Source organism: Zingiber officinale, chromosome 1A (assembly GCF_018446385.1).
Source record: "Zingiber officinale cultivar Zhangliang chromosome 1A, Zo_v1.1, whole genome shotgun sequence".
In the NCBI taxonomy this organism is placed as follows: Eukaryota; Viridiplantae; Streptophyta; class Magnoliopsida; order Zingiberales; family Zingiberaceae; genus Zingiber; species Zingiber officinale.
In genome coordinates this window covers 183,658,572-183,681,107 of record NC_055987.1, presented here as the reverse complement: position 1 = coordinate 183,681,107, position 22,536 = coordinate 183,658,572, and the positions used below count along the sequence as shown (strand labels likewise).

General features: G+C 34.2%; 2 protein-coding genes across 3 annotated transcripts in view; both read left to right on the top strand.

The window, feature by feature from the left end:
* Positions 1-214: 214 nt before the first annotated feature.
* LOC122038610 (nudix hydrolase 19, chloroplastic-like) lies at positions 215-3,563 on the top strand. Its single transcript, XM_042598416.1, has 6 exons — positions 215-798; positions 1,140-1,280; positions 1,372-1,476; positions 1,657-1,756; positions 2,989-3,081; positions 3,161-3,563. The coding sequence occupies exons 1-6, from the start codon at positions 331-333 to the stop codon at positions 3,445-3,447; spliced, it is 1,194 nt and encodes a 397-aa protein (XP_042454350.1). The 5' UTR covers positions 215-330; the 3' UTR covers positions 3,448-3,563.
* A 711-nt stretch (positions 3,564-4,274) lies between these two features.
* Positions 4,275-22,536, top strand: part of LOC122038609 (nuclear pore complex protein NUP205-like) — a 71,798-nt gene continuing 53,536 nt past the window's right edge. The window contains exons 1-15 of one of the 2 annotated variants that reach the window (XM_042598414.1): positions 4,275-4,606; positions 4,705-4,800; positions 6,436-6,510; positions 6,604-6,708; positions 6,815-6,925; positions 6,999-7,158; positions 13,181-13,260; positions 13,388-13,510; positions 13,604-13,828; positions 14,174-14,263; positions 17,363-17,506; positions 18,255-18,371; positions 18,444-18,650; positions 20,814-20,915; positions 20,999-21,139. In XM_042598414.1, coding sequence (XP_042454348.1) covers positions 4,466-4,606; positions 4,705-4,800; positions 6,436-6,510; positions 6,604-6,708; positions 6,815-6,925; positions 6,999-7,158; positions 13,181-13,260; positions 13,388-13,510; positions 13,604-13,828; positions 14,174-14,263; positions 17,363-17,506; positions 18,255-18,371; positions 18,444-18,650; positions 20,814-20,915; positions 20,999-21,139 — 1,917 coding nt within the window. In that variant the 5' untranslated portion in view covers positions 4,275-4,465. The remainder of the gene's footprint in view (positions 4,607-4,704; positions 4,801-6,435; positions 6,511-6,603; positions 6,709-6,814; positions 6,926-6,998; positions 7,159-13,180; positions 13,261-13,387; positions 13,511-13,603; positions 13,829-14,173; positions 14,264-17,362; positions 17,507-18,254; positions 18,372-18,443; positions 18,651-20,813; positions 20,916-20,998; positions 21,140-22,536) is intronic. The other variant, XM_042598415.1, reaches the window with a different exon arrangement.

Genomic DNA, 22,536 nt, shown 5'->3' with positions numbered 1-22,536 from the left:
AAATTGAGGACCACTATAAATGCAACAATAGAGTTTGAGATTTTAGTATCATAAAAAAAAAACTTTTAGTTAAAAGTATTTAATAATAATAATTTTTTTTTAAAAAAATAATTTTGGTGAAGGGGTACGAGCCGCTGCACGGCACCGTGGTATCGTCCACCAGTCCGCGATGCTAATGCGTGGAACAACGGGGCACACATACACACAAACGCCTCCCATTCGGCTCATATCCATCGTCAGATCTCCAGAACTTCCATCGCATCCACCGTCGGAAGGCTCTCGTATCCGCCTACTCCGCCCTCCTCCTCCTCCTCCTCCTCTGCCGTAGCCATGTCCATCAACCTCAAATCCCACGCGTTCGCCAGCAACCCGCTGAGATCCAGCCACCCCAATTCGGACCCTTCTTCCTCCCCCACTTCCGCCCTCGACGCCCTCAAGTCTTTCCTCTCCGGGGGAGACAATGAGTCGTCAGCCGTTGCAAGAGTTTTGCCTTTTCGAAACGGCCGAGCTTTGGCCCGCTCATCCGTCTCCACTTCCAATTCGGGTCCAAAGTGGATCCTTGGGTGGGTTTCTCCTGCGAAAGTCAGGGGTATCAGGGCGGAATCTTTTGTCTACTTGGGTTCGGATCCTGAGGAGGAAAACGGCATCGTTTTTTGGGCGGTTGACGTTTCTGACGCAGCAGACCTTGAGCTGGGTCACGGTGGCGATGGTTATGGCTTCGTGGATCTAAGAACCCTGATGGTTGCTACTGATTGGACTGATGCAGATGCAATGGGGGAGTTGGCAATTGCCGGACACGTAAGATGTTCTTATGGTTTGATTCTTTTACCATTTTGTATGAGACTCATCATCAGAAAAAGAGAAAAATAATCATATCGAGATGAATGTTTACACTTTATGGTTATTGATAGGATTAATGACAACAGGAGCTACCAAATCTATCATTGTTACCTGAAATCTCAAATAAGCCGATTGGCTTAGATTATGTTGCCTCTTGATGGTGCCCTTCCTATCTGTCATCTTACAGTTTCAGTCCTCAAGTTGGTTAAAAATGTTTGCAGACGTTTTTATCTGTTTCTTCTCTGTGTTGCCATGTTGTTTTATGTAAATTTTGAATTTTCATTCTTTTGTATGACCAGGCTGGGGCACTACTAGAGTGGCACAAAACATCACGTTTTTGCGGGCACTGTGGAACTCCCACAGCCTCCGTTGATGCTGGAAGGCGAAAGCAATGCACCAACGGGTCCTGCAAAAAGAAAATATACCCACGAGTCGATCCTGTATGGTTTCATCCCTCTACTTATGTCACTGTTCAATTGGTCACTTTGCTGATTGCTCACTGATGTGCATATGGATTATGCTTCGGAGCAGGTTGTTATTATGCTAGTTATCGACAAGGAGAATGATTGTGCACTTTTGAGCCACAAGTCAAGGTCTTCTCCTCGTATGTGGAGTTGTCTTGCAGGTTTTATAGAGGTATTGGTATTATAGTGTCATATTCAGACTAACTGATACCTTCTATTGCATCGTTTAGCAAAACAAGTATGGCATACATGTGAATTACGTTGTGATGCAATTTGAACACTTGTTGTTTTTAATGTTAGTTTAAATAGTAATTTCTGCATTATAAGATCTCAACCTTTTATATGTTCTCAGCCAGGGGAGAGCTTAGAAGAGGCAGTAAGAAGAGAAACTTTGGAAGAGACTGGTATTGAAGTTGGTGATGTTGTTTACCACAGTTCTCAGCCATGGCCTGGTACCTACCTGTCTCTTCAGTTTGATCTCTTTAAGGCATGGCATGTGGGGGTTATTTGGTCGGCTTTTACTGAATTATTGGCATTGCATTCAGAATATTCTTTTGGAAATTACTCCTTTTTGTTACACAAGCTCACAAGTTTTTAAACAATATTTAATTTTTTTTGTTATGAAAAACAATAACAACAACAACCAAGGCTTATTCTGCTAAGTAGGGTCGGCCTGTTATGAAAAACAATCCTAATCCTAATTTTTTTAAGCATAGTTTCTAAAGAGTGGAGGGGAGCCTTGGCACAATGGTAAAATTGTTGTTACATGACCTAAAGATTAAGGTTTGAGTCTCGAAAACAGCCACCTGTAAAACAATTTACAGGATAAGACTTCGTACAATAAACCTTTTTTGGGACCCCTAATGGAATAAAAGGTTCCATAATTAGGATGTTTCCAACTAACATGGCTATAGCTATTTCAGACAGCTAATACTGAAAAAAAGACAAATAATTAGAAATTTTCAGCGACTTAAACCAGTTGAAGTTACAGTCTCCCATAGTATCAAGTTTCATAAAGTTTGGCAAAACTCATCTACCTAATCTTATCAAGTTTCATAAAGTTTGGCAAAACTCATCTACCTAATCTTTTCCGAACATTCTTAGTTAAACTTGAAACCTGTGTCTGCATTTAATCATTTGCGAGATTCCTTATTTTGTGAAGATTCTGGTAGCTTTTTCCAAAACTATAACTAAATAAAAAGGTTTGTTGAATAAGGTAATCCCGAGGAACCAGACAGATAGATTTCTGCTCCATTGTTTCTTTTAAGTATATAACTCTGTGAAGATATCTTGCTCTAACTCTTTCTGGCGAATACTATTTGCACAAGGAATGAAGCAAGAGAGTGAAAATTTCATACACACATAATAAGCCCAAGACAGTGATACTCAAGTCAAAAAAAGGGTAAGGCAGTTTTGACTGTCAAGCTTAGTTGTGTATCTTAGCTACGTGAAATTTTGTTGATATTGTAATGCCCTAAATGCTGATGCCACATGGTTCGTGAATACTTCGAGAAGTTCGTGACAGAAAATAAACAAAATGTGCTGGCTCACTTTTTGCATCTTCCCTGACTAGATGATAGCAGACAAGCATCGTTGCTCATGTTTGAATTTTCTCTTTCCTTTTTTTTTTCTAACATAGGTAAATTTTTATTTTTTTTATTTTTGAAGTATTTGGTTTTCTCAGTTGGGTCTGGCAATATGCCATGCCAGTTAATGATGGGTTTCTTTGCATATGCCAAAACATTCAATATTCATGTGGACAAGGCAGAGCTTGAAGGTAACTACTACTCTCAATATGCGATGCTAAATTTTATAAACTATAAAACTGGTTTGTATTTTCCTTCTCTTCTTTCCAGATGCTCGCTGGCATAGAAGAGAAGATGTAAGAAAGGCACTTGCCTACGATGAATATGAAAGAACTCAGAAGACGGCTGCATTCAAAGTCAACCAAATCTGCAAGGGTCTTGAAGGAGCTCAGATCTCCTCGGCAGACTTGAATACTGGAAGCCGAGAGCTTATGCAGATGTTCGTTCCCGGACCCTATGCAATCGCCCATCATCTAATTTCTTCATGGGTTCATGATGGTGTAAATTGCATCCATCAGTTCCAACCAAAGCAATTGAGTTCTCTGTCCAACTTATGATTCAGCTTATTGATATTTCCAGGTCAAAACTGGAGTTGAATACAGGTAGCCATATCTGCGAAGACACTGACATTTACATCTCTTCAAGATAAGAAAGAAATTAGCATTGTCTTGTAGTTTCGTGAATCTTTCCCCGCCATGGTTTGGTGTCCGGTAAGGGACAGGAATGTATTTCTCAAGAATCATAGTTCAATTTCCACACAGAGTAATTGAACTACTGGTGAAACTAGGGCTCTACATTAGGAGGCACTGTGAGGTCGTACCATCTATTTCAAAATTTTATAAAAAAATGAATCAATGAATCTTTTGTCGTACTTCTGCGGTGTTACATGTTCTATTGTATCTGGTAGATAATTTCCCACTTCTCCAATATCCTTTTGTATGTAGATGTTGTCTTAAGGTTTAACTGAGTTGATTAGCATAGGACAAAATTATCAAATCAAATAAGAGTCGATTCTTGGTTAAATCAGAAGAAATACCTTTTCGTGTGATGATCTATTCAGTTTTTTGATTTATTTCTCGATATATAACGTCCAAGGTCCACCTATAATTTTTTGCCAAATTTTATATGTAAATGTATAAGATCATGTTTATATTATATCTTAAAGTTCAAGTGTGGTTTAAATTAACATATTGGTCCCCCAAATTGAAATAAACCGTCAAATTCAAGTTGAACCCCAATTGTGTGAGATAAACCGGTCCGAGCCACGTTACTGGCTTACTGCCGCAATTTCCGAATTATGATTTGGTTCGAACCAGGCTTCTAGCCGTTAACTTACAATACATCGGTTTCAATTTGGGCTGGCCGAAGCCGAACGCTTCACTCGATCGTGGTTCTCCGACAAAACAAAAAGCCCGCCCTTTGGTTCCGGCTTACTAGGGTTTCAAACCCACTGTTTCACCAAAACCCTCGGAGCCTTCTTTTTATTTTCTCTTCTCTTCCCCGTCTCCCTTCTTCTAGGCAGGGTCTCCGACAAGTTGAATCCCCTCCTCGGAGATCTTGGTCGAAGAGGAAAAGATGGTCTCACCGCACGACCTCCGGTCGACGTTTGAGGCGGCTCTTCTTGGTCCATCTCCTCCCACCCCATCCCAGCGAATCGAACTCTTGCACGCCGTCCGCTGCTCCGTCCCACTCTTCAAGTCCTTCCTCTCCTACCCCGTATTGTCTCTCTCACTACTATTGTCCTTTTTTTTTTTTTTGCTCACCTTCTCCGTTTGTAATTTTTTGCCTTCGTCGATTGGGGTTTTGGTAAGTAGGGTCCCAAGGCGTCAGACCGGACTGAGGTCGAATCCAAAGAAGTGAGAATTCCGGGATCATCTCCAATCTTACTCGACGACACTGACGTGCAGATTGTAAGTCATTGATCTTCCAGCGTGTTTGATTGTATGAATGCATTGCGTGCTTTATTTGCAATTACTGATTACAAGAACCAGAGGGAGTTTTTTTTATTTCTATATTTGGACTTTGCATCTAACAATCTGCATATAATAGATAAATCAGTATTGTTTGCAGTGATTATTCATTGCATGATTGTGATGATCAAGTTCTTAGCTAATCCAGGTTACACAACTTATATTAAGCCAATGTTGCATAGTGAGATTCTCAATAAATATAATTGTGCCTGTCTAACTAAGGGATAATTTTAAGAACTTCTGCATTGTGTAAAGCAATAAAATTGAGGGTTTTGTGAACTTGTTAATCGTGTAAATAAAAAATTATCCTGTCTGTATAGTTGCATGCTTTTATCATTATTTTGATAATGATGCTGGTATTTACATCAGAGATAAGCAGATACTTTGGCCTATGTTCTGTTCCAGAAATTCATGCATTTATGCTTAATTCCCCATTATCATTGTTGCATAGAGTATTAGTGGACTTCTTTAGTTATGAGGTGGTTGGAAATCAACAGATCAGAGTGGATAATATCTCAAAACCTTTCTACTTTGTCAGTTTTCTTGTTTTATGGTCGACTTTTAGTTATGTAGAACCAATGTCTTCTGTCAAATGTCAGGTTAAATCCATGTAGCCAACCCCTAATATTTTGGGCTCTTGGCCCTTGTTTACATTCTCATGTTTTTTCTGATCGCATCAATTCCTTTTGACAACCATTTTGTAGTCTTCAAGGTTACTCCTTGCAGTATACACAGTATACATGATGTTTCATTAAAGCTTCTTTAGTAAAGGCTTTTATGGTGTTCCCGGGGACAATAACTATTTTGGGAATTAGTTGCTAATTTACTAGTTATGCTATATAACAAGTATGAATAATTAGGGTAATAGCACTTTGTTTCAAACAGCTTGATCAACATGATTTCTTCATCAGTTCTCAAGTGATTTCCCATTTGAAAAGTTCCAATTGCCATTCTGCTAGATTCTCTATTCGCCCTTCTGAAGCAACATATCTATGTCTCTTAACGCTCATGGGTATTCCAAACTACAACCTATGCAATTTCATAGATGAGCCTATAAGTGGCATCATGAACTGTATCGGTGTAAATTGATGTTTTTAGGTCATGTTAATTGATAAGTTACAACTATTGACTAAATAAGTTTCAAACACATAAGCCATATAATAGTTTAGTATGGTTAACATCCATTTTAGAATTTTCACTAGAAGTATCTATGAAATATAACACAGATTTGCCACTTGAATTTGATTCATTCTGATAATCAGTTGGCATCACTACATCATGTATTGAGTACCTATATTGACCTGAATTACTAGTTTTCTCAGTGCATGATATTATAGTGGGTGTATCAGGCAAGTTGAAATGCTTCTGTTGCATTTCTGTATATTATTCAACTAATTTTTTTGTGGAAGCATCTCTTTAAGCTATCAAATAATTATGCCTGACTATCATATTTTTTTACTGTGTTCTGATATGGTATAAGTGAACTATTTTAAGTTCGAGTGTTTTTACTTTTCTTAACAATTTATTTATGTGCTTGTCTGTTAATCCATTTCGCTACATTTTTCATGCATCTAGGCGTTGAAATTGAGTGATGATCTGAATCTTAATGAAATCGAGTGTGTTCGTTTGCTTGTTGCTGCAAATTCAAAGGTAAATTAGTTTATACAATTTGTTGGAAGACTTAGATAATTGTAAGCTAGTTTTTGAGCATATCTAATCTGGTTTACTAATTGTGCTTGTTAGTGGGTTTTATTTGGACGAGAACCATTGGAGATACTTCGTCTTACAGCAGGCCTCTGGTATATGGAGAGAAGGGATCTTATAGCCTCTTTGCATGCCCTCTTACGGGTACAAACATAATATTTCTTTGGTCCAAGATTTTATAATATTCTAGCACACAACCTGCTTCCTTTCTTATGGATTTAGAGCCCCTGTCTTTCCTTATCAATTGCAGACCGTCATAGTTGACGAATGGCTTGATGCTGATCTTATATCTGACATTCACAAGCATCTGGAAGATATATTTAGTTCTGGCCTTGGACAACGCCTTATTTTCCTCATCAAGGTTTAAAGTGTGCAACGACATTTGCTATCTTTATTTGATGTTTATCCTTATGCTAACTGTATTTTAGCAACAGGAACTAAATCGTGAAGAATCTGCTGGTCTGGGGGGCCCTAGTGCTGAAAAATATGTGCTTGACTTTAGAGGTGCTATCATTGAACGACGAGCAGTTGTTGCTGGAGAAAGGCTGAGTTTGAGCCATTGCCTTGTGCTATCAATACTTATTCTACAAATGAGTAAGGATTAGATCAAGTTTTTTTTAATGATCTGATAAGATCTCATAATTTGTATTTTACTTAAATGGTTGGTTAATCATCTTAAACTAGGTGATTGTTTGGTGGTGACAAATTGTGATAGTCATTAGCCTATTTTATCTTGTAAGGGATTTTGGTAGGTTAAAATTTAACAGAACCTTGCTAAGATATGATAGTCGAACATGTCTTTTGTAGAGTACTCCTATAATGGGTTATGTATTTGTTAGGAATTAGGCGTGATTATTTCTCATGGAATCCACACTCTACTTCTATATTTGTATTGTAGATGAATAAGGAATATTACATATAGACTTCTTATACATTACATATTTATACAGGAGCTCATAGCATTTCCCTCAAGCTAGTTTGAATATATTATACAAACCTAGCTTATTAAGAATATATTCAACTCTAGATCGTTTTAATGGTTTGATTGACAAATGTGCTAATTGATTGTTAGAAGCTTGACTATATAGTTTATCCTCTCATGAAACACCAGACTCGAAGCTTTATGTGTCACGCCCCTAAGGTATGCCTACCTAACAAACGAACAACATCTCTCTCTTATGACAACATATGAAACTTGAATACATTGTCACAAGGCTGTATAAGTATAATAACTATAATCCACACGATTGGTACAAACACAAGTCACATAAAGATAAACTGAATAGACTGCGTGCTAGCATGGCTTAAAACAACACGTGACAAAGCTGAAAGAAACATCACAAGACTAAAATCCACAACCATACAATTATTACACAACTGGGTCTGAAGCCAAAATGCAAGTAAAGCAGTAGTAAATAATAAGGAAGACGAAGTATTGAAAGGGACGTGGAACTGACAAACAAGATCCTCCAAGCGACTCTATATAAAAATCTATCTGCTACTAGAAAAGAAAAGGATACAATAAGGTAGTGAGTCCAGATGACTCCATGGGTAGTGCATAGACAAATGTGTAAGGAGATTAAAGTATATAGGCTCATAGGTGGGAATTTTGTACACAACCTCAATGAATGTACTTATCTGAACCAGGTATAATGATCTGTAATCACTGTCACATGTCTGCTCGTATTACATGAGCCACAAATGATAACATAACATGGACGGTAAATAACATATATAGTAATGTTATGCATAATCAACTATCATATCATGAGCATGTACTATTGCAAGTAACGATAATAGATCTTCATATGTGGGAGCAACGTTCTACAAGAAAACTCTCATATGTGGGAGCAACGCTCCACCACAAAGAATACATTATATATGGGAGTAACACTTCACCATAAGCAATATCATCATACGTAGGAGCAATGCTCTATGAGAAACAATATCATCATATGTAGGAGCAACGCTCCATCACAAACAATATAAATGATCAAGACATCTAGCTATCTAACTAGGGATTGCGGGAGATCACAAATAATATAAATGACCAAGACAATATATAATTACTTATATGTTGTTCGTTTTTCCTTTACTTTCTCTTATAATTTCTCATTCCACCATCAAGATTCCTTATTTAGTGGTGCATGCCCCTTTGACTCCCGAGTACACTCTTAACTACTATTTTTAATTTTGATACCATTTTATCCTATGATGTATTAGACTCACCATATATTTTATCTAATATTTATACTTCTACCTTCTCCTTAAATATATTTTGCTTCCCATCCTTTAACTTCCGCCACTTAATTTTAGGAGTCGTATATATTTTCTTTCTTTTGATATTATGCTTGAGGCATACATCAAACACTACTAACCTATGTTGGGTAATTAAGCTTTCTCTAGGGATGACCTTGCAATCTTTACCGATCTTTCTATTATTTTTTCTAACAATAAAAAAGTCAATTTGCGATTTATCATTCTAATTCGACTAAGTGTTATTTTCTTTTCTTAAAATTGTATTAGCTAATATAAGGTCACATGTTATTGTAAAATCTAATATAGTTTTCCCTTCTTCATTTTTAGTTACAAACCCATAACCCCATGTACCCTCTCATATTCTTCATTTTTCACTCTGACATGCTCATTTATATCACCTCCTATTAAAATTATTTCAATTGACAAAATGTTTTGTAATATTTCATCTAAGTTATCCCAAAATCTTGATTTGGTAATTTCATTTAATGCTACTTGCGGTGCATATACGCTAATTATGTTCATAGTTTCTTTCGCCATTATTATTTTAAGGGCTATAATTCTATCCCTTTTCTAACTATTAGTGCAAATTCATCATTTAACGAATTATTTATAACAATACCCACTCCATTTCTTGCTTTACTCTTTCTTGTGTATCATAATTTAAAACCCAAGTTCTCTATCAATTTTGCCTTCTCGCCTATCCATTTTGTCTCTTATATACATAAAATACTAATTTTTCTTCTAATCATCATATTTACTACCTCTATTAATTTACAGTGAGAGTTCTTATGTTTTATGTTCTAAATCTTAGATTATTAGTTTCCCTATCATATTTGTTCTTATCTAACTTATGGTGTAAGAACTCTTGTCTATTTAACACTACACCCAAGTTCTCATGAAGATGTAGCGGTTCTTGTCGATACGTTACAATCAGACCTTGCAACGCGAACTCTTGCATATTTAGTACTACACTCATTTTTTTAACAACCCAACATAAGTTAGTGTTGTTAGATACACGCCTTAAGCATAATTTTAGTAGAAGAAAAATGTGTATGGTTCTTAGGATGAAGTGGTGGAATTTAAAGGATGAGAAGCAAAGTATTTTTAGGGAGAGGGTATAAACATAATTATTAGGAGAAATAAAACATGATTACAACATAGATAAGATGCTATCAAATTTAAAAACAGTGGCTAATAGCATAATACTCGATTAGTCAAAAGAATAGACGCCACTGAATAAAAAATGTTGGTGGTGGACTAAGTAAGTACAAGAGAAATTGAAGGAAAAAAGAACAATCTATAAATTACCGTACACTTGTAAGAATGAATAGAACTTTAAAAAGTATGGCGTAGCTAAAGGGGGGTGCAAAAAGTAGTAAGTAAAGCTAAAAATGAAGCTTTTGAATATTTGTACCGATAGCTTGATACAAAAGAATGGATAAGGGATATCTACAGAATAGCTAAGGTGAGAAAGAGAAAACAAGGGATCTTATCCAAATAAGATGGATTAAAGATAAATCCAATAGTGTACAAGTAAAAGATGAGTAAATAAAGGAGCGACAACATATGCATTTTTTTTATTACTTTTTAAGGAAGAGTTAAATGTCCAACTTAGCTTAAGAAAAATTTAAAATTTTTTATCATAGAATTCAAGTAAAATAAATGCTAAATTAAATGGAAAATGAAAAAGCAATTGGATCATATGATAATATAAAAGTGGTTAGGCTAGTAGGGTATTGAATGCTTAATAAAGTTATTTAACCTGGTATTGAAAATGCTTGATTAGTGGAAGCTTATAATCAATATTTTTAATGTCTCCCTTATGTGCTAGTCACTATTCCAAAGGCTAGTAGCCGCCCGTGATTTACCTCCTCTGTGTTGGCCTTGGGATGGGTTGGCGGGGGCCCGGGGGGCGAGCGTATTCGCCTTTTTACCACCTTGATTAGTGTAAGCTAAGGGTAATTACTATAGTATTTTGTATAATAACAAAGGAGTCCTACAAAATTATGTGAATTATAGTGACATTAAGCTAATGAGCCATGTTATGAAACTTTAGAAAAAATTGTAGAGAAAAGAGTAAGGAAACTAAGATGATCGAAAATCAATTTATTATCATGTCTTAAAGGTTGATGATAGAAGCTATGTATCTTCTTAGATCAGTGTTTGAAAAATATAAAAAAAAGTAAGACTTACACATGATATTTATTGACCTAGAAAAAACTTGTGATAGAGTCTTGGAGAAAATTATGTAGAGTATTTTAGAAAATAAATGTGTTAGCGTAGCGTATAATGAGACAATTAAGGATATGTATGATGATCTAATAACGAGAGCGAAGACTTTAGACAAATTAATTAGAACGTTTTACGTAGGGTTACATCAAAGATTAGCTCATCTCTTTTTACACTAAGTATGAATGAACTTGTTGGACACATCCAAGATAAGTTACCATGTTGTATATTGCTTACAAATGACATTGTTTTGATTGATAAGACTTGTGAAGGACGAAATGTTATGTTTGAATCTTGGTGGACAACACTAAAAGTTAAAGGTTATAAGCTTAGTATAGTAAAGATAAAATATATGAAATTTAAATTTAGTAATAGTAAATGTAACAAAACTATTGTTAAGATAAGAGATGAGAAGTTACTGCAACTAATGTTTTAAGTATCTAGGATCGATTTTGCAAAAGAATGGTGGATTTGAAAGATGTGTTTTATATATGATATAAGGAGGATGATTGAATTGGAAGAGGGTGTTTGATGTTCTTTGTAACTTGTTATGTTATATAGAGCTGAATGTTGGGCTATGAAGTGAGTACATGAGCAGAAAATGAGAGTCACATTGATGAGAATATTAAGGTTGATGTGCGGACATACGAGGATGGTAAGAATATTAGAGAAAACGTTGGGGTTGCACATATTGATGCAAAACTTTAAAAGATGCATTTAAGATATATAGATATGGACTTTGACGATCAATAAATGCTCGGTTAAGCTATTTGAGATCATGATTAATACACATTAATTCAAGAAGAGAGACTAAAGAAAGCTTGGTTAGCAATGATAAAATATTATAAAATTCATTTAAATATAGGTGATATAGTATATGATCGATACCAATAGTGTAATAGTATCTATAATAGCCGACTATATTTAATGGGATAAAAGATTAGTTGTTGTTGTTAAAGCTATAAATGAACATAATGTTCACGAGCAAGGTCGGTGTTCAACTTGGTAAGAGATTATTCATTCAAAATACACAATGTTAATTAAATGAATAAGCTTGAACAACTTCTTAAAGTAAATGAACAGGCTTGAGCACACATATGTTTAGCTTCATTAATGTTCATGAACAAAGCTTGTGAATTATTAGTGAACAGTGTTCATGAACGATCTCCATGAATAAAGTTTGTGATTCATGTCCATCAATAAAGCTCTTATCAAATTTGCAAATAAACAAAAAAAACTCTCAAAACGAACTAACAAACTTATAATATCAAGCAAGCTCACCAACCAACCAAATTTAAGAAATGTAAAAGTTTTAAACAATCAAACAAACTCAAATTGAGAGCTTGCATCAAAACGAATCAAGCTCAAACTTATAAAAAAAGAAAGCAAGCCTAGCTTCAACAACCATTTCAACGGCTTGATTTATTTTAGACTTGATATTGGCTTGACTTCGTTAACTTATCAAACAAAATTGAACAACCCAAAGTTTGGTTTGACTTTGCTCATTTACGGCCCTAGTTGTTGTTGTTTAATTTTGATGCATAGACAAACAATAAGTTTATTCTATCTATTTCTTTGGCCAACATTGTAATTACTACGTCAGGTGGATAGCATGTGTTGTCAAATGTTATCCCTTCAGCTCCTTACTCTTCAAGCTTTAAGTCCTTAGATTCCTAGTCGAAGATGCACCTTCTTCCTCTTGATTCGAAGATGCTGAAGGACATGTGAAATCTTCCTTTGTTTCTCTGAACTCACAAATTGAATCATAATGCCACTGAGACCTGGGGCAGCAGGTGAATCTCTAGCCAGAATGTGAAAGTCGCTTGTGGAAGTTATTTGTAGAACAATGGAAACCCCCTCTTTGTTTTGTGGTCTTGCGTAGGTTTCACATGCTGGTCAGTGGATGGAACAAAAATTTCGAAGCTTGTCTAGAAGATCTTCAATAATCTTTCACATAAATATCGAGTTCAATTTGGATAAATCTATTTACCCTATCCAATAATTGGTATTGATGCCTTGTCTTGTAGATTCTCAAGGGATAATGTCCTAACTTTACCTTTAAACCCATTGTGTGAATTTTGTCATTCGATGTGATGACCTATGTTCTTGTTTTTTTCATTGTTTGCAGCACCAAAGGATGTAAAAGATGTGTTTTCGATTTTGAAGGATTGCTGTGCTGAAGCTAATAGTAGCACTACACATCTTCAGGTTTTGAGTAAAACTTTGATTTTTTTGCTGAATTAATACTCAGATATCTCTTATTTCTTCATCACCACATGTGGGTCTCTTTAATCCAGGATACCATTTAAGTAATATGATGTTTTTTTTTTTGCAGATTATATTCAGTCTTCTTTTTACTCTTATTATTAGCCTTATCACAGATGCACTCAACACAGCTCCTGAGAAACCCTCCAAGTTGTTCAACGACTCATCATTTGGACATGAATTTCATGATCTGGTTAGCTAATATACTCATGGTTTTGCTTCTTACTCTTTTCTCATTTATCTACAACATGTATACTAACTGGTTTTATCACTCTTACTATTGTAGATAATGGCTCCTATTAATGATCCAAATGTTGAGGGTTTCATAGACTGTGTTAGATTTGGATGGATGATACATGTGATGATAGTTCAAGAAAGAAGTAACTCAAGAGCCACTTCGGGTGCATTACCTATTGATTTGGCTGATTTTCACTCCTGCTTGGAGCATGTTTGTTCCCACAATGTTTTCCGATTTTTTCTTTCTGGAGTTCTCCAAACAGCTGCATACCAGGTTTATGTTCTGATCACTCTGTTTTCCTGAATTCAGCACAATAAGGTTTGCAAGCAACATAATTATATATTACCCCCCTTTAATGGATTTAAGTTTCACTATATCTTGGAAGTTTTTCTTTTTGGCTCTATTATTGTAGTGCTTTTCTTAAAATGTTGCATGCTTATTTTGTTCTTGATTTTAATTGTTCTTATTATCTTGTTCAAGACCTTTGGTTTTGTTTCTTGTTATATATGAATACTTTACCAAGTCTATTGGAATCAATTCAGTATATACGTATTTGCCTTTTCTTATTTCTATTGATGCTTTTCAGAAATATGCTGATCTTTCAATTTGTTATCACAGAACCAGGATGAGCATATAATCTACATGTACAATGGTTATCTGCATAAGTTGATGATGTGCTTTCTTTCATATCCTCTTTCTAGGGACAAGGTCAGTAGTACTTTTATTTGCTTTTAGCTGTATTATCTATTAGCTTTCAGACTGTATAGGTTATTGTTTAATTTTTTGCACATTGTATGTTAATCTGCACGAGGCATAATAAAAAAATCAAGTCAACAAAACAATCAGTTTATGTTTAGCATTGTATTCAATATAGGATGCAACTTTCTCTATGTTCAATAGGCAATAGTGAATAAAAGAATTTATAATAAAATTTAAACAATTTTCCCTTCACAAGGAGGGTAAGGGACTTGGGAATATATGGAAGACTTAATTGCAGATTTGTTCATTTGGTTTTCTTTCTTCATTGAAAAAGAATACAAAAGAATTTTTGTTTGCAATATTTTTTGAACTTCAATTATGTAAAGGAGCAAGGCTTAAAATTTTGAGATGTGTTGAGGTTTTAGTTTATGACTGGAATCATACAATTTTTATATCGTATTGTGCCATGTTGAGATCGGTTTTGAAATTTTTAAATATAAAATATATTAATTAAAAAATATTTTTATTTAAATTTGATTCCTATAGATGCTTACTATTGAAAAATAATTGAGATATTAAATGTCGAGTTCAGTTTTTTATATTATCTCATGAAAAGTTGGATACTTATTAAGTAAAAGGAAATTTAGGATTAACTAAAGTCATCAAGTAGACATGGCAGGGTTTAGGTAGGTTCAAATTAGATTTAATTTGGATTTATTTTGATCTAGTTCAAATTAAACCAAATTTATATATAGAATAATTTAATTTATTATTAAAGTATAGGGATTCATGCTTGGAAGGCCAACAATAGAAGCTATATATTTTCTCAGATAATTAATTTAAAAGTATGAGGAACAAAAATAAGATCTACACATTGTATTGGTAGACCTAGAAAAAGCTTATAATAGAGTTCCAAAAAAAATTATATAGAGAATTTTAGAAAAGAGAGATATTAGCGTAGCATATATTGAACTGATTAAGGATATGTATGAAGATGTAACAACAAGAGTGAAGATTAACCAAAATGTTTTCCATAAAGATAGGATTATATTATGATCAACATTAATTATAGACAAACTCACTAGACACATCCAAGACACGGTACTATGATGCATGTTGTTTGCAGATGACATTGTTTTGTTAGATGAGATACGTGAACAAGTGAATGCTAAACTTGAATCTTGGCAGGAAACCTCGGAAGTAAAAGGTTTTAGACTTAGTAAACTAAACATAAAATATATGAAATTTAAGTTTGGTAATATTAAATGTAATGAGATAATTGTTAAGATAGGAGACGATGAGTTATCTTGAACCGAGAGTTTTAAGTATTTAAGACCTTTTTTACAAAAGGATGGAGGTATTCAGAAATGTCTTACATAGAATATAAGTATAATGGTTGAGATAGAGGAGAGTGTTGAGTCTTCTATGTGATCTTAAAATACCTTTAAAACTTAAAGATAATTTCTACAAAATGACGATTAGACCTGTTATGCTACATGGAGCTAAATGTTGGGCTTATGACTCGAGCACAGGAGCAAAAGATAAGAGTTGTAGAGATGAGGATATTAAGGTGGACGCTAGATTTTAGACCTTGGGTGCTAGATTCGGTACAAATTGTACACTCAAAATTGTACATGTGATAGATTTGTTAAAAAAAAAAAAATCAACTTTTAGCTAGAAACATCTAAAGCTTTTGCTAGAACAGTCAATTAACCTATAGTTTCAATATGCTTAGGTGGCATAGTATGGACAAAGAACATTATGGGGAGAAACATAGTTTAATGAAATTGTAGCTGCATCTTTGATTGGGACTTTCGGTTGCTAGCAAATGAAGAAAAATATGTTTTTTAAGAGTTCTACCTCATGAGCAAAGGGAGTAGGAGGATTAATGTACAGCTTCAGATGTGAAAATTATTCCAAATTCTGAAACATGCTATTATTGTTTTTTAAGTGAACAATTTCACATAATTATTGAACAAAATGGAGGATTCATTCAATATTTAAAGGATTTAATATAGGTTATTTGTGGAAGGTCGCTCTCCATGATTGATTACAGACTTCTCTTTTTTATCTTTTAAAACATCATTGGATACTGCTTTTTTTTCTTCTAATTCCAGCTGATGTGAGAGTCAGGAGACAACTATAGCTAGTTTGACCACAAGAAATTTCTCTACATGTCTCGTATGCTTTCATAAGTCTTAAAGTTATTCACTCATTGCATTGTCTAGTGGGCTCTTATAACCGTAATAAATCACCCACTTTGAAATAGTCCATGGTGTGGTTATGGAGTGTTTGCTTTTGTTAGGGTTTTATGCCATTTAGCAGTAAACACTTGTGAAATGTCTAAGCAGCTCAACATGGTATTTGCTTCTAATTCTTGATCCTGAACTTGCTAAATATATAGTACATCGATTTATTCATTGTAATATCAAATAGTAATGTTCTGTTTTAGCATCAGGAAATATAACAAGTCAAATTGTGGAAGGAAAATAAATTGAAGTGGTTCATAATTTCACATACATCATCAATGACGTTGATAACCCCGTAGAAGCTCTTTGATTGAATTTGGTGCAAAATGTTGAAGATCAATAGCTCTTATTAAAATTAAAGGCAATTAGGTGCATGAAGCTCTTGCCAGCCGTATCTTGTATTGCAAGAGGCTATTTCTGCAACTTGATCCCGTGACCTGTTGGTCACATGGTAACAACTTTACCGTTGTGCCAAGACTCCCCTTCAATAGCTCTTATTAAAATTAGAAGAGTTAAATTTAATTTGCTCAATCAGCCTTGAGAATGCCAGTCCTTTCACACTTGAGCTTTAACTTTGTGGTGTCTGTAGTAAGATATTAGACAATTTTTCTTTGCTATTCTTGCTTTGTGAATCTCAAATTGATGTTTGTGCCAGCAGTTTTTTTTTTTTTAATTTTCTGCACTGACATCAGAGTCAATTTGAATGAACATTGATTTAGCTGGTTATGGTGTTGTGATGATCTTAAAAAGGTGGAATAATTAAGTTTTTCTTTTCATTCATACTGTTTTTTTTTTAAATTCACAATATCCACTTTAGATCACAAGTTTGATATTAACCATATCGTTTATTCTGGTGTAGGTGAAAGATATGAAGGATAAAGCTATGAGTGCCATTAGCCCATATCTCTTGTCTGGAGATAGAACTCTTAGCAGTAAGCAAGTTTCGGATATTGGTTATGAGTCATTTGTATCACTTTTAGAATTCATCAGTGAAATTTATCAGGTATTTTTTTGTTCTTTTGCTTGTGTAATGTTAGTCTATCTTCTTACTAGATTTGATTGTGCGTTCCAAAATTTCTAAGATTCTAAATATAACAGATTAATTTCTCTCTCTCTTTTTTTCCTATTGTCACCTTGACAGATGCATGTTCTTGAATGAATTTCTGTTGCCATGCCTGGGTCGAACTTTACCACAAACTTGCAGAATTCATTGTAGCAAAGAACTAATTAAGATTCTTATTGCCCTATAGCCATGGTCATCAAGGAACTGTAAAGATGTTGATAGCTTTATTTTCTTTTTGGAAGGTGAATATGTAGGTGGATTTGATGAGTTTCTTCTATTAAGCCCTTTTTTCTGCACGTACCTCTATTTCCACTTTTCCTCTATTGTTTCCTATTTGCTTTTTCCTTCTGTTTTCTTCATAAACGATACAAAATAAGTCGGCAGGATCTGGATTTGCAACCTATAAGCCATCACAATTTCCTGGTAAAGAAAATACAACTGCAATTGTGGTAACCTATATTGTTTTGTACTTCAATCTATTGTGTGTGTGCTTTGTTTCTGCATAGTAGATTTAAGTATGCACTCAGTTACTAACTTTAGATGCCTGTTTGTTCTATTTATGTTTTTTTTAGCTTGATGATTTTGCCTTGTTTGATCTGCTAATGAAGACTTTGAGATTTTGTTTCAATTTATTTCTTTTAGTTTCTTTGATATGCTATTGCAGTTCCTTATGAATTCATCTTCTCAGAAAGAACCAGAGCTTTTATATGGAAATGAAGAGCTGTGGGCATTTATACACTTTGCTGGGGAGGATCATACTAATATACACACTCTTGTAGCATTTTTGAAGCTCCTCGGTACTTTGGTATGCTAGAAATGGCTTCTTTATGTCATGATCATATTGTGTAAATAGTATTTATGTTGTGTCTTTACCCAGGCTTCCACAGAGGAAGGCGCTTCAAAAGTATATGAGCTCCTGCATGGTAAAATCTTCCGGTCAATTGGATGGAGTACTTTGTTCGATTGCTTGTCTATATATGATGGTATGTTCAAACAAGCTCTACAAACCTCTGGAAATCTGCTTCCTGATATCCAGGAAGGTGATGCACAAGCCCTTGTTGGATATCTAAATGTTCTACAGAAGGTTTGGTCATTTTAGCACTCATCTAGTTCTTATTTTTTCAGTTTAGTAATTAACTAATCACAATGCTTACATGTTTATGGAACTACTGTGTTATTTTTGTAAGGCGACATTCTATGTCTCCTTGGGATTATATTGATGATGATATATGGAAAGATTGTAATTTGTTGGTATCTGTTACACTAACTTACTAATTGTTTGAACTCAATGGTGTGTATTCCAACTAGATGGAATTGTTCAAAAACATACAACAACAAACAACAACCTTTATCTCACTAAGTGGGATATGGATCCTCTTATTCCATTGGGCTCATGATGGTAGGTGATCAAGATGACAAATACGCATATTAATCATGGAAGATCAAAGAAGGCTTGATTATCAATGAAAAAACAAGATAAAATTCATTTAGTGACACTGATTCTATATATCTAAGAGGTAATTCATGAATTCTAACCTGAATTGGCACTGATTTGAGATTAAATCTCTCTAAGCGCTCCTCTCTACTCCAAGATCTATAATAAGCAATCTATTTTATATAAACTGTGGACCCCATCCAATCCATATCATCTTTGAATCTGAAAAAGAGAAAATAAGATGACTGTGAATTTAGCTTGACAAAGGTTTTGTCTAACTTACAACAAAGTTTGTCTTCAACTCTGCAGTAAAAAATAGAGATCTCCAAGATTTTGCAGTGTGCATTAGAATTAGAAGCTTCAGCCATGGTTGTGCTGAAACTAGTGCTAAATCAATAAAGCTACATTTGTACAAGCATGCTGCCATTTACATCTCTTCTAATCCAGTTTTTCATGAGAGGATAGCATTCTTCAACCAATTTGAGGGGATTGTTGGAGGCCTATCTGTAAATACTCTAATATATTGGAATCTATGTAAGATGATGATCATACAATACACAAATAGATACAGCCATATAGGAAGCTATGCTGGGATTAAACTTAATAATCCTCCTCTACAGTTTGCTTGAATCTGTTTCTTCTCATAGTCACCATGTTTCAGTATTATTGAGGAAGTGCAAAGTTGCAAAGTTTAATGTTGTAAAAAGATACGACTTGGCTTGTTTTTTAGCATACTTAATGAGTGTAACTTTCTGTTTTCACACTTCCTAAAGTTCACAAGAAATGCAAATTGGGTTCAGGAAAGGCATTAAATTAGGCAGCCTTTTTTACGCTGGAGGATGGAAACGATGTTCATCCTCTTTTATTAGAAAATTTTTATTTAACTACGTAAGGATCACTTTGAAAAGATGCGAACTTAGGACAAGTCAAACTGATCAATCAACGCATTGTTCTCTACCTTTTTTTTTAATATATATTTGAAGTTTTATGTGCATAATGCCATCGAGTGGAAGCAAAAATACAGGTTTTAGTTTTGCATATAGTTTCCGCTAATGGTTTCTAGTTTCATTATTGTATTAAACAGGAATGATGAAAGAACTATTTTCATTTGTTCATATTCTTATTTGTGAAACTATTTTAGTCAATGTTTTTAATAGGTGGAAAAGCATGAACATGTATGTCCTTTGTCAGTGACTATTTTTGAAGGTATTAACTTCTAGGCATTAATTGAAGGAAATTTCTTGTTTTGATAGTTAAGGTTGAATCATTTTTTAGAACAAAGTGAATGGAGTACCTGAAATATTTATGGTATTGTGTTTCTGTAATTAGTAGTTTGGATTGTCTGTTATGTGTATATAGTTCAAATTAATGACCTCAAGAAGTGTTAGACAGCAATATGTTGCATTGCACTTGTCCCAATAAGATTGATGGGCTAACTGATTTGGCATGGGGAGTAACTATAACTTGTGGAAATATATTGCAAATCTGTACAGCAACATTTATAACATATTTAGTATTTTTCTTTTTATGTTCTGATGCTTTCATAGCGTAATTTATTGTGAAGAAACTCCATGTTTACTGGATTTTCTTAGTGCATGTGGCTTATTTTGCTTTTCTTTTACTTAGTTCAGCATGTTGATATCTGGGAATTTACACTACATTTACCCTGGGACATGTATCTTATTATTTACTCAATGTTTTCTGAGTTAATATTTCCAATATCTGTTGACATTGTTATCAAGTTATTTAATTTTTAGCCTGAATGATTTATTTTTTCATTTATCAGAATTGACTAATAATAAACCGTGATAGGTGGTTGAAAATGGGAATCCTTCTGAAAGGAGGAGATGGTTTCAAGACATTGAACCCTTATTCAAGCTCCTTGGTTATGAGAATGTGCCACCATATTTAAAGGTTACAAGCTATTACCTATTATTATTCTTGAAATTTATTTGCTATTTTTAAACATAGATTAGAATATTTAAATTTCTATGTAGAGTGCTCTGCGAAATGCTATTGCATCTTTCATCAAAGTCTCTCCTGCCTTAAAGGATACCATCTGGAATTACCTTGAACAATATGACCTACCTGTTGCTGTTGCTCCTTTTAGTCCTATTGGACAGCACGCACCTTCACAGGTACTCTCCCTCTTTTTGTGTACCCATCTTTCATCTGTATTCTTGAAGATTTTGTTTGACAGATAAATGTTTTTAAGATCATCATTGTATACTGTTGGAATTTTGTCTTATTTGAATGTTTTGACACCCTGGAATATGTATCTTATCTGTGCATGGTTTTTTGATCACTGAAATTTATTTATTGCAGTTTCCTCTAGTTTCAACTGTTAGTTTTCTTTCAATTGATGGTGCTATCCTGGATAGTAGCTAAGATTTCTAATTCATTTATCTGAAATAGACAAGATGGAGTTTGTTAATATGATCATCTTTTCAGCATTGTGTTTTCTGTTTAAATAACTAGTAGAATTTCATCTTTACTTGATCCGTATTGGTGGTTATGTTGAATGAGTGGAATTTCATGTCCAACTGAAATGGTCATAAGGAATACATGTTCTTGGAAGACTGGTGCCTATTGTTTGAGCATATTAAGCTGGTTCAATGCAGTAGAGGATTTCTGCCCTGCCTTCGTTGTGTATTAAAGTGTTTCCAAATCATAGTGTCAACTGTTGTTCAGATGCATGTTTAGGTGTCGATCTTGATAATTAGACAATCAATATAGACACTGTTTTGACATGAATAAATGTATTGTATCAGTCATTAAGGCACAATTTTAGTGGTATCAATCAAGACAAGGCCTATTGTGGTAGGTACCGTTTGGAACAAATATCCCTTTCAGTGATTCATCCTTCAACTTCGTTTGCCAAACAAATAGGAACACTATAAATAGAAAGGGGAGAGGAAGAGGAAGCTCTAACTTGTGTTGGAGAAATCTAGATGCATCCATATTCGATTATCATAAACACCTATGCTTGTTCCAATTCCTATTATGGTTATACAACTCCAACTTATATGGGTAATTGTGATATATTTATGGACACATGGAGAAACTAGTTCTAATATGAAATGTTCTAAGAGCATCATTTAATCTGAGTCTTAAGTTTGATCTATGCTTAAAGATCAAATTCTCTTAGACGATTTTGCACCACACTCGTTTTCTATTAGTAAGTTAAATAGTTGGGATTCTTATATCTTGGAACTATTTTTTTTCTCAATATTATAATTCACTTTTTATTGCTATAATCTTATATTAGAGAGTAACAAGCTTAATGACAGAAATTTATTAAAACTCATGTTAGTTGATCTTAGTATGCTTTGAAGCTTACTAAATATCAGCTTGTCATAGTGCCAAAATCATATCATTTCTGCAGTTGATTGAAACTCTATTGAATTATTAATAAATCTTGTTTTACTGTAGAATGTATTGAATTTCATGTGAAAATAACAATTTGACAAGGTCACAAATAGAGTTTGCATTCTTAGGAGATTTCTATCCATTATTATGGTGCATCAAACACAAT

What these genes read in the sequence shown, in the direction of transcription:
- LOC122038610 (XM_042598416.1), top strand. Translation starts at nt 331, where the DNA reads ATGTCCATCAACCTCAAATCCCACGCGTTCGCCAGCAACCCGCTGAGA. An exon ending in TATACCCACGAGTCGATCCT is followed by an intron (nt 1,281 to 1,371) that starts GTATGGTTTCAT and finishes GCTTCGGAGCAG; the next exon opens with GTTGTTATTATGCTAGTTAT. An exon ending in GTCTTGCAGGTTTTATAGAG is followed by an intron (nt 1,477 to 1,656) that starts GTATTGGTATTA and finishes ATATGTTCTCAG; the next exon opens with CCAGGGGAGAGCTTAGAAGA.